At 38.0% G+C, this 13,625-nt stretch overlaps 3 protein-coding genes across 5 annotated transcripts in view; 1 reads left to right on the top strand and 2 right to left on the bottom strand.

The window, feature by feature from the left end:
- Positions 1-13,625, top strand: part of LOC136854141 (BTB/POZ domain-containing protein KCTD3) — a 69,294-nt gene that overhangs the window by 12,521 nt on the left and 43,148 nt on the right. The window contains exon 3 of the mRNA XM_067130366.1: positions 12,524-12,602. The gene's annotated coding sequence lies outside the window, so the exon portion shown is untranslated. The remainder of the gene's footprint in view (positions 1-12,523; positions 12,603-13,625) is intronic.
- On the bottom strand, positions 13-8,133 carry LOC136854139 (uncharacterized). Of its 3 annotated transcripts, none has more exons than XM_067130364.1 (3): positions 7,628-8,133; positions 7,371-7,464; positions 13-6,413 (listed from the first exon to the last, which is right to left on the bottom strand). In XM_067130364.1, the coding sequence occupies exons 1-3, from the start codon at positions 8,073-8,075 to the stop codon at positions 1,505-1,507; spliced, it is 5,451 nt and encodes a 1,816-aa protein (XP_066986465.1). In that variant the 5' UTR covers positions 8,076-8,133; the 3' UTR covers positions 13-1,504. The 3 variants fall into 3 exon arrangements, with proteins under 3 accessions (XP_066986465.1, XP_066986464.1, XP_066986462.1); XM_067130363.1 differs by having other exon boundaries at positions 13-6,731; XM_067130361.1 differs by having other exon boundaries at positions 13-7,464.
- LOC136853948 (axoneme-associated protein mst101(2)-like) overlaps positions 8,111-13,625 on the bottom strand; it is a 7,260-nt gene continuing 1,745 nt past the window's right edge. Inside the window, exons 2-7 of the mRNA XM_067129845.1 lie at positions 12,452-12,623; positions 11,149-11,472; positions 9,847-10,677; positions 9,049-9,303; positions 8,517-8,773; positions 8,111-8,224 (exon numbers count right to left, since the gene is read on the bottom strand). Coding sequence (XP_066985946.1) covers positions 8,111-8,224; positions 8,517-8,773; positions 9,049-9,303; positions 9,847-10,677; positions 11,149-11,472; positions 12,452-12,623 — 1,953 coding nt within the window. The remainder of the gene's footprint in view (positions 8,225-8,516; positions 8,774-9,048; positions 9,304-9,846; positions 10,678-11,148; positions 11,473-12,451; positions 12,624-13,625) is intronic.

Consider the following 13,625-nt stretch of genomic DNA (forward strand, 5'->3'; position numbering starts at 1 on the left):
TAAGTTGATCGTCGTCTGCTGTACAACTGGCCACAGTGATTATCATAAACAAAACACAGCCAAGTGTTTAACACTTGTCACCAGCGACGCAAACCAGACTGCATTAAAATCACGTTTCAGAGATGAAAGTCACAACATCAGAGGAAAAAGCAAAAAGAAGAACGACAGAGAGAGAGAAAAAATTATATCTTAGTTTAACCAGACCACTGAGCTGATTAACAGCTCTCCTAGGGCTGGCCCGAAGGATTAGATTTATTTTACGCGGCTAAGACCCAACTGGTTGCCAGAGAGAGAGAGAGAGAGAGAGCAGCAGCCATTACAAGTTCACCTCTCCTTAGATCTGGAGCAAATATCTCCCGACTGCCAGGTTTCAGCTTTTATACGGACCAAGGAATAATCCATGTCCCTTCCTGATCCTGCCAGAAGTTTCTAATTCGGTGCTTTCACAATAAACATTAACATTTGTCCCTTCTTGATCCTGGCAGAGGTTTCTAACTCAGGTGCTTTCACAATAAACATTAACATTTGTCTCTTCTTGATCCTGCCAGAGGTTTCTAATTCGGTGCTTTCACAATAAACATTAACATTTGTCCCTTCTTGATCCTGGCAGAGGTTTCTAACTCAGGTGCTTTCAAAATAAACATTAACATTTGTCTCTTCTTGATCCTGCCAGAGGTTTCTAATTAGGTGCTTTCACAATAAACATTAACATTTGTCCCTTCTTGATCCTGGCAGAGGTTTCTAACTCAGGTGCTTTCACAATAAACATTAACATTTGTCTCTTCTTGATCCTGCCAGAGGTTTCTAATTCAGGTGCTTTCACAATAATCATTAACATTTGTTTCTTCTTGATCCTGCCAGAGGTTTCTGATTCAGGCGCTTTCACAATAAACATTAACATTTGTCTCTTTTTGATCCTTCCAGAGGTTTCTAATTCAGGTGCTTTCACAATAAACATTAACACTATTATCATGAGAGTCTAATCACAGACAGATCTTGTTGAGAACGGAAATAGCTGTTGGTTATATACAACCATTGTAAATCAACAAATTTTGACTAGCGTATGACGGCAACGCTTTCTCCAGACTGAAAATCGTTATTTTGGTTGTCTAGGTCGATTAGCCTAAGTAGCATTTTTAAAATGTGTTGTAGCTGTTGCTAGTGACAGTATTGTAGGATATATTACCACCCTCAGAGCTGTTATCTTCATCATTAGTGCTGGTAATAACTCTTTCAACTGAACTGCTAATAATATTCTTTTATTTATTATTATTCACACTATTATCACCGCTGTCAGATACACTATTTGTACTGTTAATACTTGCTACTGCTAACCTGTAGTTAATAATATTTTCATTATTACCAGATGTGATGTTAATAATTCCTTCAGTAAAACTGTTCCTAATAATGTTCACTGTGTTATTAATTTCACTGCCACCAGTGGCGTTACCACTTCCAGTTGCACTATTAATGCTCCTGGCAGCTGGGCTGTTCCTAATAACGTTTACTTGTTATTAATAGCCCTGTTACCAGTGGTGTTACCACTGCCCAGTGTGCTGTTAATGCTTCCTGCAGCTGAACTGTTCTCAATAACGTTTACTGTGTTATTAATGGCACTGTTTCCAGTGGTGTTACCACTGCCCGTTGTGCTGTTAATGCTTCCAGCAGCTGAACTGTTCCTAATAATGTTTATTGTATTATTAATGGCACTGTTTTCAGTGGTGTCACCACTGCCCGTTGTGCTGTTAATGCTTCCTGCAGCTGAACTGTTCCTTATAATGTTTACTGTATTATTAATGGCACTGTTTCCAGTGGTGTTACCACTGCTCATTGTTCTGTTATTGCTTTCTGAAGCTGAACTGTTCCTAGTGATGTCTGCTGTGTTATTAATAGCACTGTTGTCAGAGGTATTACCTGTGGCAGTTGAGCTGTTAATACTTACTTCAGTTGAAATGTTTTGGTTGTTATTAACAACACTGTTATCAATGATGTTACCACTAACAGTTGTGCTATTAATGCTTCCCTTAGCTGAACTGTTGTTAATAATATTACCAGTATTATTAACTGCACTGTTATTCAAAAGACTACTTGTAGATATTTTACTCGATGTCACTGCACTGATGCTTGAATAATTTCTCGGAAAGAGTGTTTTATTGGTTACAAAAACCGTGTTATTTAAAATAGGAAGTGTGGTGAAAGAAGTACTGTTCTCGTTATTTGAGCAAGAATTATTGCCAGTGAAATGAATGCAATATGAACGAAGTTTCGTCAGGATATCCAGAATGCTTCTTTTGATTTTGCTTAGTTCCGTTAGATTTAATGATAGTTTATCCAAGGTCTGAAGATTGTTGCGATTATTTGTTAGGTCACGAATGAGTGCTGTGATCTGGCTCGTTGGGCACTGTGAGACTGGAAGCCTATTATTGGCAAGAGATTTCACTGCTTCAGTTAAGACTAAGCCTGTGGATATTAAAGATTCAAGTTGTTTCACTGGAACTGGGGAGTTTTGATTGTCATTTGTACCGCTGATGGCTTTTGTGCTGGATTTAAAAGGACGAATAGTCACTTTTCCAGGACTAGAGTTTCTACTACTGATCTTCTTCGCATGTATTTGAGGGACGGTCACCTGAACTTTCACTTGAACGGGTATAATATTGTGTTTTGTACTGTTTTCTCTATTACTAGTATTTTCTTTTTTGGTAGTACTTATGTTAACATTTATAACATCTTCATTACTGCCAATCATTGTACTATTGCTTAATGACAGCATATTCATTACAGGTTTTGTACTACTTATTATTTCTATAGGATCAGTTACTATTTTGTTGGGTTCTTCCTTTGCAGTTGCCATTGCAACAGGCACTGGCTTCATAGATATATTATCTGCCGCCACCACATTTTCAGGTAATGTTCTTTGGGATTCTGCGTCTGCTGTGATCTTAATGGAGGGAACTGGTGTTTCACGTTCATTTGTTACAGTTGTTGGTGCTGTAGGTGCTATTCTAAGTACTTGTTCTTTCCCTTCCATTATAGCTGTCTGTGGTGTTGTCGTAGGAACAACTTCTGCACCCACTATCAAAGTGGGTAATACGTCATCTGCTGATACATTCCCTGATGACATTTCTGCTGGTACTGGTGTTTTAGACTCGTCTTTTGCATCTACCATTATGTCAGACACTAGTACTTCAGGCACTTTAGGTTCTGCTATTAATGAGTTTAATGTTTTAAGCCATTTAGCTGCATTTATAATTGATGCAGGTGCTGCTACAGTGGTTACTTTATCTGGAGCTACTACTGCTGCAATCATTGTTGATTTTTGTATTTTCTCTGGATATATCAACACTGTAGGTTCTTTCTTTATAGGTACCACTTCTGCAAAGACTGTTGTTTTTATTGCTGAATGAGCTTGAGAGTTGACTACCTTCTTAGTAGTTCCTGCTTTTTGTAGTTCATTCCCTGATATTTCAATTGCTGATGGCTCATTCTCTGGGCCTAGCAATGCATCAGGCATTTGTGGTGTTAGTGCCTTACCTCTTGTTACTGATTTTGTACTGGATGCTTGTTTTGCTGCCTCTGTTGCTACAGGTGTTTTTTCTTTGGGTATTTTCTCAGTAACTACCATTGCTGCAGGTATTTCTGTCTTTGCTGTGGATAATAGTTTGTGGAGTATTTTCCCTGTAGTTACTACTTCTGTAGGTGTTTCTGTCATTTGGGGCCCTTTTTCTGTAGCTTGGTCTGCTGCAGCTATTTCTGTTTTGGAATGCTGCCCTGTAGATAGAAATGATGAAGTTACCTTTACTGATTCTTTCTCGGTTTGTATTAACAGAGTAGGTAATATCTTCTGTGATACTATCTCTGATGCTATTCCTGTTGCAGTTATCTTTTTCTTTGTCTCTCTCTCTTCGGGCACCTTTGTTGCTATAACTAATGCCTTTTCTGTAGTCACCAATTCAACTGGTACTTTTGTTTTCATCTCTTTTTCTTTAGATGCTATTGGTACATAATCTACTGTTTTGTGTACTTTACCTGTAGCTGACATTGTTGCAGGCGTTTCTGTTTTGGGCTCTTTAACTAGGGGCGTATTTGCTGCTGTCTTTGTTTTTTCAGATGTTTGCTCTGTAACTGCTGTTATTGATGAAATTTCTTTTTCATTTGCTATTGCTAGAGGAACGGTTGATTTGCCTATATTCTGTACATTTTCTAATTCAACAGAAACCGGAGGTATAGTCACCTTGCTTTCTACAACAGCTGCTGTTGTTAATTTTGCAGGAGCCTTCAGCATGGACAGTTGTTCTGTCATTGCTGATGCTGCAAGTATTGTCGATTCAGGTATTCCCTCTGCAGCTATTGTAAGTGCATGTTCAAATGTTGGCGGAATTTTATCTTTAGCAGCAGCCACTATAGGTGACATTGTTATCGGCACTTTTCCTGGAGTTAACGTTGATACCAAGGCGTTTTCATCATTTATGACTGTGATAGGTACTCCAGGATTAGGTAGTTTCCATGGAGTTACAATTACCACAGGGGCTGTCATTTGCACCGCCCCAGTAGCTGTCATGGTTACATATGGAGCTGTTGAAGGTGCTTCCTTTCCAGTTACCATTGCTTCAGGCACTTTTGATGGTGTTACAGCCTCTCTTGATAGCACTGAGGATACTATTGCGGGTATTGTCACTGTAGTTTCAGGCAATCTGTGTGAAGTCAATGAATGTCTGTTTTCTGCACTTGTTACTGCTCCATGTAATGTGGTTTTAGGTGCTTTAGGAGATACGATTTCTACAGGCATAATTGTTGTAGGTACTACATCTGTGACCAAAGTTGTCACAGGTACTGGAATAGTAGGTAGTTTTTCTGTTACTATTCCTAATGAAGGTATTGCCACTGAGGGAGCTTTCTCTGGCATTGCTGTTGTTGCAGATGCTTTTATATGAGATTCTTTTGTTGTTATTGCTTTTTCAACATCAATATCTATTTCTTGTTCCGTGGTTCTGGGTATTTTTATTGTAGTCAACGTTGCCGTAAGCACAGGCTTGTTTATTGCAGATGTTATAGCTTCAAGTATTGTTGATGAGGGTCTCATTTCTGTAACTATTGACTTTGTGAGTGAGGCTGCTGCTGTTACTTTTTCTGTAGTAGTCTTCGAAGCAGGGGGCAATTTCGCGGTGAGCACTGCCTCAGTGTTGTGAAGCAGATCTGTTGTCATTTCAAATACTGTCTCTTTAGATACGGGAATTGGAGGAACTAGGACAGAAGTCTGAAGGTATGAGAAATCTGGACCCTTTGAAGTTATTGGACCTATTATATTCGCTTGTGTTGGTCTTCCACCGTTTGAAATTATCGTCTCTAAGTTTTCTGTCTCTGATTTCGAAAACACTAACGATGGCTGGGTGTGGTGTGCTCCTTGCGTTTCTGGTAAGGTTGATGGTAAACTAAGAGTCTGTGATGAGCTCTGTCTTGATGGTATATCACTGTTTAAGTAGTCATCTACAACACTGATTGTGTTATCAGGATTAATTATTATCAAACTGGCATGATCACCATTGTTAATAATAATGGTGCTTATGCTACTATTTACAGGAATGATAAGGTTTCCCGATTCTTTATCAAAAATGATACCCCTAGCAGACTTCTGGTAAACTTTGCCATTTCTTTTTGAACCGAATTTTTTCTTCTTTTTATGTCCTTGCACTTCTCTTGTGTTTGCCAAGAATTTTTTACTATGTTTATGAGCATCCATTTTAGTTTTTCTTTTCCGGTGAAGAATTTTCTTATTTTTGCCCGCCATTTTTGAAAATCTTTGCTTTTTGCGATCTTTAGAAAATTTTCCTCTCCTTAATTCGGACTGATGATGCTCCGGTATCATGTATTGGCTAGCATGACTTCTTACAACGAAATCACCGTCAGCAAATTCTGGCACGCGTTTCACATAACTTGCCAGATTCTCATCAGTGACTTGTGTTTCATTCGAAGCTTTAGTAATGTTCATGGTACTAATATCAATAACAAATTGATCTCTCTGTTTATTATTATAGTTGATGATTAGCCTGGAGATGTTGGCATTACCTTTAATAGTAATTATCGCGGAATTCTTATCATAAGAGATGGAGTCAACTTTATAATTACCGGAATTCCGTATAACATTACCATCTGCTGAAACATCTTGAGCTTTCTTAGAGACGGGATGCACATTTTTTTTAAACCAGTTATTTCTTGTGCTGTTCCTCGTTGCAGTTTGGTCCTTATCCATCCTTTTGAAACGAGCTACATTTCGTTCATTAAATCCTGTGATCTTCCTCATTCCGTTAAGGAATGAATCAGTTTTATGTTCATGACTGCTTTTGATTTGCCGCTTTTCAATTGGCCCTTTGGAACTGTAATTGGAGCGCGAAGTGTTGCTATTCTTAGTGCTGGTGCTGAAAATATTAGACTCATGTTTAGAAGTGCTCTTACTACTGACTGTGGAGTTCATGAAGCTCAAGTTTGTAATGGCAGAAGTGGGGTAATGTTTAGTAGTGCTGTTATCTCTGACAAGGTACTGCATAAAGTCTATGTTAGTAGTGTTTAAACTGAAATCATGTTTAGAATTGCTCTTAGTACTGAAAGTGGAATTCACAAAGCCTGTGTTTGGAGTGCTGGATGTAGAAGAATGTTCAGGAACGACATTACTCACTGCAAATGAACTTGGATTCGATAGGATTAAAGTAGACCTATGTTGAGGAGAGCTCTCACCACTGAAAGGAGAATACCCAAAGCTTGAATTTGTTATGTTGTAAGTATGATCAATTTTTGGAGTGCTGCTATTGACATTAATAGAATACTTATAGGTTGAGTTTGAAACATCAGAAGCAGAGTAAGTTTTTGCTGTGGTACTATTCTTAGGAATTGTGTATAAAACATCACTTATAATACCTGTATAACTGTTATTTGAAGAGGTACTCTTATCAGTTCTTGGCATTTCTACATTATTTGTTGTTTGTCTGTTAATGTAATCAGCAATAGTACTGGTACTTTTAATTAAGGCCTTACCATTTGTAGTTCCATTAATACTAACATTGGCGTTATATAGTGAATTAGTAATATTGGATATGCTAGAATTGCTTAAATTAGCAACGTTACTGTTGTTATAGTTGTTATTAACAGGGTTTGTGTTATTAGTACCACTACTGCCATTTGAGTTATTTTTGTTGCCAAAGCTGTTAAGACTACTTTCAGTGGCATTGCTAAAACTGACATTGGGTGCACTATACGCATGGCTGGTCCTATTTACGGAATGGTGTCTCGTGGTATAATTAGCAATGCTTATGTTAATTACTGTTGTATAGTTGCTGCTAATTTTAATGGTTGTACTGACGTTGCTATTATTGATATACCTGATGAAGTCTTCGATCACGGCATAAGTTTCATTCAGCTGCAGGATCCACCTTGGGATGATTCCAGTGACCTTCTCTTTGCATCTCAGGAGGGCTGGGAAATAAAATTGGTATTCTGAATTAAGGTGTTTGGCTTAGGAGTCGATGAGTTCCCTTGAAAAAGCAATAGTCTATTGTACAGCAACTTATAATAAAAAAAAAAGTATCCATGTTTAACAGACGAGATTTCAGTGATCAAAAATCTCAGAATAAATTACCTGCTGCATTAGATGTTGCTTCATCTCCTGGGCCTGATACGGATGGTTTTGAGCCATGTGAGTTGCTGCTACCGGCATTTGAAGGTTTTGAACCATGTGAGTTGCTGTTACCGCCATTTGAAGGTTTTGAACCATGTGCGATGCTGTTACCCCCATTTGATGGTTTTGAACCAGGTGAGTCGCCGTTACCGCCATTTGATGGTTTAGAATTACCTGAATTACCAGATCCACTGTCAGGCGGTTTTGCAATATTTGAACCACCAGACAGGTTGCCAGATCCTGAACCGCTCTGGTTATTATCTGACTGGCCTGATTCGTTCTGATTATTGCCTGAACTTCCTTTGTTGCCATTATTGTTGCCTGATGGTTTAGGCTTGCTTTGGTTAACGCCACTGGGTTTGCTCATGACAGGTTTCTTTGAGTCTTGAGACGGTCCACTTTGGGGCATCTGGTTGGCGCTGCCGGTCGAACTGCCTTCATGATTCACGCTGGCGTCTCCCCCTCCTCCTCCTCCTCCTCCTCCTCCTCCTCCCTCATTCCAGATTCCATTTCCTCCCGAACCCAGGGATCCCTCGCCTCCTGTTCCTCCTGCTCCAGCTGGAATAAAGGAGTTGCTGTGTCATTTATCGTTGCAGCATTTGCAAAAATATCTGCATTGCTAACAAAAAGGACAAAAAGGTTTATTTTTTATGTGAAACACAGGTTATCAAGCCAAAGCTTCGATTTAGAAGCAATAAGGTCGATTTAAAATAGGAGATAGAGCTATAAATAGATAGTGAATCGTAAAGTGACTTGGTAAACATTGTTTTCATTATATTTTAACAAAAGATTAAACAAAACTGAAAGTAATAGGATACGAAAGGCAAGTGCTTGGAACAACGAAAAGCACCTGGTAAACAGCAGACGCATTTCTTTCCGTTACACCCTTTCTTGTCGATGATTCCAGACGGGCAGTCCTTCTTACGACTGACGCACCAACCACCACTCGAAGTGCAAGACGGCTGGATCTTGCAAGGCTTTGCACAACACACGCATATTTTCCTCTGCAGCCTTTGGCAATAACTCTGTCAGTGGATTTGCAAGTCGTCTGGCAAGAACCCTTGTACTTCCGACATTTTTTCTTGGCTTTAGTTGAGCATTTTGAGCCTAGAATGCAAAAGGTATATCTGAATATGCACCGAGTTGTTAAGTGTGTGAATTTATCTTACGAAGATGCACACTGTTACTTAGAATAAGTCTTAAAGCAAATTCTTACCCTATGCTTAATTTATAACAGAAACACATAAGTCTAGAAAAAACGTTGTGGATAAGCTCTAGACCTATTAGGTTACGTTTTTTATTTTAAAAAATGCCAGAAGATTTGTTCTGCCACTCTGACAGAATAAACGTATTTCCTATTATACAGTACAACGAGTCCTCACCTGAAAAGCAGCAAAAGCAATTTTTTCCTTTGCAAGATTTTTTGTCGACCTTGCCCTCTGTACATTCCTTCTTGCTATTGACACAAAATCCTCCTTTACTGATGCAAGCTGGTTTTATCTTGCAAGCTTTAGCGCAGCACTTGCACATCTTCTTGCAGCCATTGGCAATGACTCTTTCATCTGCTGAACAAGAATCCTTGCAGACGCCTTTGTATTTCGTGCATTTCTTCTTTGTCCTCTGGGCACAAGTTGCGTCTTAAAAGAAGAAAAATAAGACACGAGACTATGATGAGGATGTAAAGTTTTATAGCTTTTAAGATTGAGCTATGAAGCTATCGCTTTATCGGTCAAAATTCCGCTGAAACAGTTGGATCTAATGGTAAGTTCTAAGAACAAACGACTTTTTTATACAGACTTTAACAGCTGTATCGTTAGTCATCACTTTCAGCGTCAAACCTACGTGAAAATAGTATGAACTTACGATGCCTCCACACCTAAAACCGACAATTTTTCTGCAAACATTTCAACAGTTTTATCTTGAACTATCACGTTACCAAACTCGCTTTAAAAAATTTTGATCGTACGATATCCTTACAAGTCAACAAACTTCAACAGTCTTTTGCCTTAAGCCATCAAAGTTTCGCAAAATTATTACGATCTCATGACATCCCCACAATTCAAACTAACCCGTTTATTCGCGCGCGCGCGCACACACACACACACACACACACACACACACACACACACACACTGTAAATACTTATTTTGTCTTACAGCAACTGAAAGAAACAGAAATACCTTTCTGGTTGTCAGCAGCGGGACAGCACGAGCAGGAAGTCTTCTTGCAGAGTCCGTAGATCGGCTGGGTTTTGCAGGACGAAGCCAACTTGCATTTTCCGCCGAATTTCTTACATATTTTGTTGGTTTTGCATTTTCTTTTCTTCTTCTTCATATTCTTCGATGCTTTCCTGTGCATGGATTTTCTCCCTCCTGCATTTATCTCTTTTATGTTTTTTTCTTTCTTTGAGTTCTTTCTGTTTTTCTTACGTTTGTTATTGTTCGTGGCCAGATTTTCCTTGTTTTTGTTGTGTTTTCTTCTCCCCTTCTTTCCCTTATTCTTTCTTTTGACTTTCTTTTTTTTCCTTTGCCCGTTTTTCCGTTTCTTCTTACTTCTGTTATTTTTCTTTCTTTTCTTCTTGACTTTCTTTCCATTCTTCTTTTTTGTTTTCCGTTCTCCCTTACTCTTCCTATTTTTCTTTTTCATCTTTTTCCTTCTCTTCCTTTTCTTATCACTAATTCCATTCATCTTTTTCTTCCTTTTCTTCTTTTTCTTGTCCTTATCCAGCTTGTTCTTTTCCTTTTTCTTCTCCCTCTTATTCTTTCTAATTTTCCCTTTCTTCTCTTTCTTACCAACTTTAACATGCGTCTTTCTGTTTTTTATCTTGAGCCTTTCAACTTTGCTCAAGACCTCCTCAGTTTCTTTTTTTCTCTTTTTCTTTTTCCTTTTCTTTCCCTTCTTTTTCTTTACGTTCCTATTTCCGTTCTTCCCACTCTTTTTCTTGTTGGTTTCCATAGGGTATATTCCCTCAGAATTTCCTAGGCTGGGAAAGTCATCCAGTAGCTTGCTGCCTGAGTTAAGAGAAGCATATTTCAGAGTAGGTACAACCACAGCAATTACAACAATAACAATAATAATAATAATAATAATAATAATAATAATAATAATAATAATATTATTATTATTATTATTATTATTATTATTATTATTATTATTATTATTATTATTATTCAGAGGATGAACCCCATTCATATGAAACAAGCCCATAGGGGTCATCGACTTGAAATTCAAGTTTCCAAAGAATATGGTTATCATTAGGAATAATAATAATAATTATAATAACAGCAGCAACAACGCTAGCAATAATAATAATAATAAAATAATATTAATAATGATACCAGCGGCAGTACCTAGGTGAAACAAAACAATAACAATAACAACGAAAAGTTATAACAAAAATTTTACAAAATGCACAATACTGAACCGTTGAACTGAATCGCTCATGGTAAAGCTGAGAAGGAAAGATCTGTTTATCATCTTACCATTGCCTCCACGTATATCCTTATTTCCCTTTTTGTTTCTTTTCTTCTTTTCCTTTCTCTTATTCTTCTCATTGGTGTTTTTTCTCTCGTTAAGTGTCGAAGCTAAGACTAAGCCCGTCTCTCTCGCCGAAATGCCATTGAGAGCCGGACTGCCAAGACCCTTCTTGTTTTTGCGTTTATTTTTGTTTCTGTTCTTGTTGTTCTTGGTGTTATTTTTATTTTTTGATCTCTGTCTTCTCTTCTCTTCTTTCAGCTTGTTCTTCTTCTCTTTGTTCTTCTTGACTCGTCTGGGATATCGTGTTCCTCGCCATGAACGCGATTTACCTTGTGGAAGTAAGTTGCTATAAGTGTGGGTCTAAGGTTTTGTTCATCCAGCCCTTATTCCTGATGGACAGGGCTCCAAATATAACCAAAACAATATTCACTGACTCTTTCATCCTTTAACTGCTTAATTAAGGTGAACTTCCACAATATCAGCTACTTCATGTATAGACAGAGAAGGTCAATCGTCACTCCTTCACACAATACTCCACTCGTTCTGCAAAGCCGTCCTTCCCAAACCTTTTCCGTTCCTCAAGAACAAGCTACCTCAATACACTTGGCTTTGTCTTTTCACCTATTCTTACCATTTTACTGCTCTTTGTCGTGTCCACATTTCTCACCCTTTTAACAGTTTCCTCAACATCTACCGCATAAACTGTCCTTCTGCGAGCCTTCCACTCTTTTACCCTTGTATCCATTCAACAAATGCACTTTACTTTCTTAAAAGAAAAAATGGATGAACAATCATTTTTATTCATCCTAGGTTTTTCATCCACAGACAATCCAAACCTTTGGTACAGATCCTGCTACCTTCCTATCTTCACCTATTACCTAACTCGCCTACTGCCTCATCATCAATTAGATTTACTTCCAAATACCTATATGAACCCTCCACCCTATATATACATATTCATTGTTCAGTCCCTCTATCTTCTATTCATTTTCATAACCTAACTTTTGCTAACATTCACTTTTAACTGTCTGCCCTTGCAAACACGTTCAGACTCTTCAACCAGTCCCTGACACTGTTCTTTAATATTATTACCAAGTAACACTGGATCATCTTGAAACGTCACCCACCTTACACTCCATCCATGAACTCTTATTTTTCTGTTTTTCGTCCACCCTAACATTCAGAAAAATCTTAAACAGGAATACGGCCATAACATTCCTTGGCTCAGACCCACATTTACAACAAATCAGTTTGTACTTCATATATTCAAGGGATGAAGAAATAGTAAAATTGACCAGTAATAGATACCTTTATCTGTTTCTGTTGTGGTGCGAGAGGACAAGCCATAACTAATCATCCGGCAACATTGTTTACTTTCAGGGCAGCCGTCGGTACTCGAGATCACGTGAACACATCGTTCCCCGATGTCAGTACACACGCCAGACCCTTCGCCACAGAGGTCAGTCGTATTCTTTTCTTCCTGTCAATATAATTCCTTATGATATTGAATAAAGTCTCAACCGAGGAACAAGGCAGATTTAGAAAATTATAAATAACATGGTGCACTTTCCTTTCGAATTGGCATTTAGATGTCCACTAACCCCATACCAAATAAAATCTTAGTTGAAGTCAAAATTAACTCATACTCTAACTAGGCCATAGCATCGGAAGCGTTTAGTAATTTTGAATGTTTGAATATATAAATCAGCTCGATTGCCGTATACATACATATATATATATATATATATATATATATATATATATATATATATATATATATATATATATACACATATATTTAAAAGTCTTCCTGGGCCTCTGTAGGAAAACATATGTAAATATATATATATATATATATATATATATATATATATATATATATATATATATATATATATATAATCCAGCATCTCCTTCAAGAGCAAAAACACTCCAAAGTGAGCACGATCCTCCACTTGTTCCGCATCTCAATAATTATTCAATTGATTTAAACAACATAACAAACATAAGATCAAGAGGAATGGTTGGAAATCCATTTCAATTCGAAGCTTTTAATAAAAGATGTAGAGCTGGTATTCCCAGCATAAGAGAGAGAGAGAGAGAGAGAGAGAGAGAGAGAGAGAGAGAGAGAGAGAGAGAGAAAGACTGCAACACGAAAACAGGATCAAGCGAGTGTCGAGTTAACACCGCATCACCTGCTGACGGGTGAACGTACACTTGACTTTGACAAAAGATCGAGAGCTCATGAACACTCTGGCACATGGGACTAGAACGAATGACGTCAACCTAAAATAACTGGGTGGCTGTTGTCTCACGAACATGTACCTATCTGTTTCGAAGTGTTTTCGATAATGTGCTATCAGAAATGACGATAATACAAGTGAGGGTCGAAACGGCAGGTCCCTACCTGAGGGACGTTACATACCGTCCCGATGCTGGGGTTAAGGCACTTTCTTCCCGTATAAATTTTTAGGGGCCGGTA

The sequence above is a fragment of the Macrobrachium rosenbergii genome, chromosome 28 (genome assembly GCF_040412425.1).
Source record: "Macrobrachium rosenbergii isolate ZJJX-2024 chromosome 28, ASM4041242v1, whole genome shotgun sequence".
Lineage (NCBI taxonomy): Eukaryota > Metazoa > Arthropoda > Malacostraca > Decapoda > Palaemonidae > Macrobrachium > Macrobrachium rosenbergii.

Coding starts and splice junctions, on each gene's coding strand:
- LOC136854139 (XM_067130361.1), bottom strand. CDS start 8,075: ATGCCCCAAAGTGGACCGTCTCAAGACTCAAAGAAACCTGTCATGAGC. Junction 7,465..7,627: donor AGCAACATCTAATGCAGCAG/GTAATTTATTCT, acceptor TTTATTTCCCAG/CCCTCCTGAGATGCAAAGAG.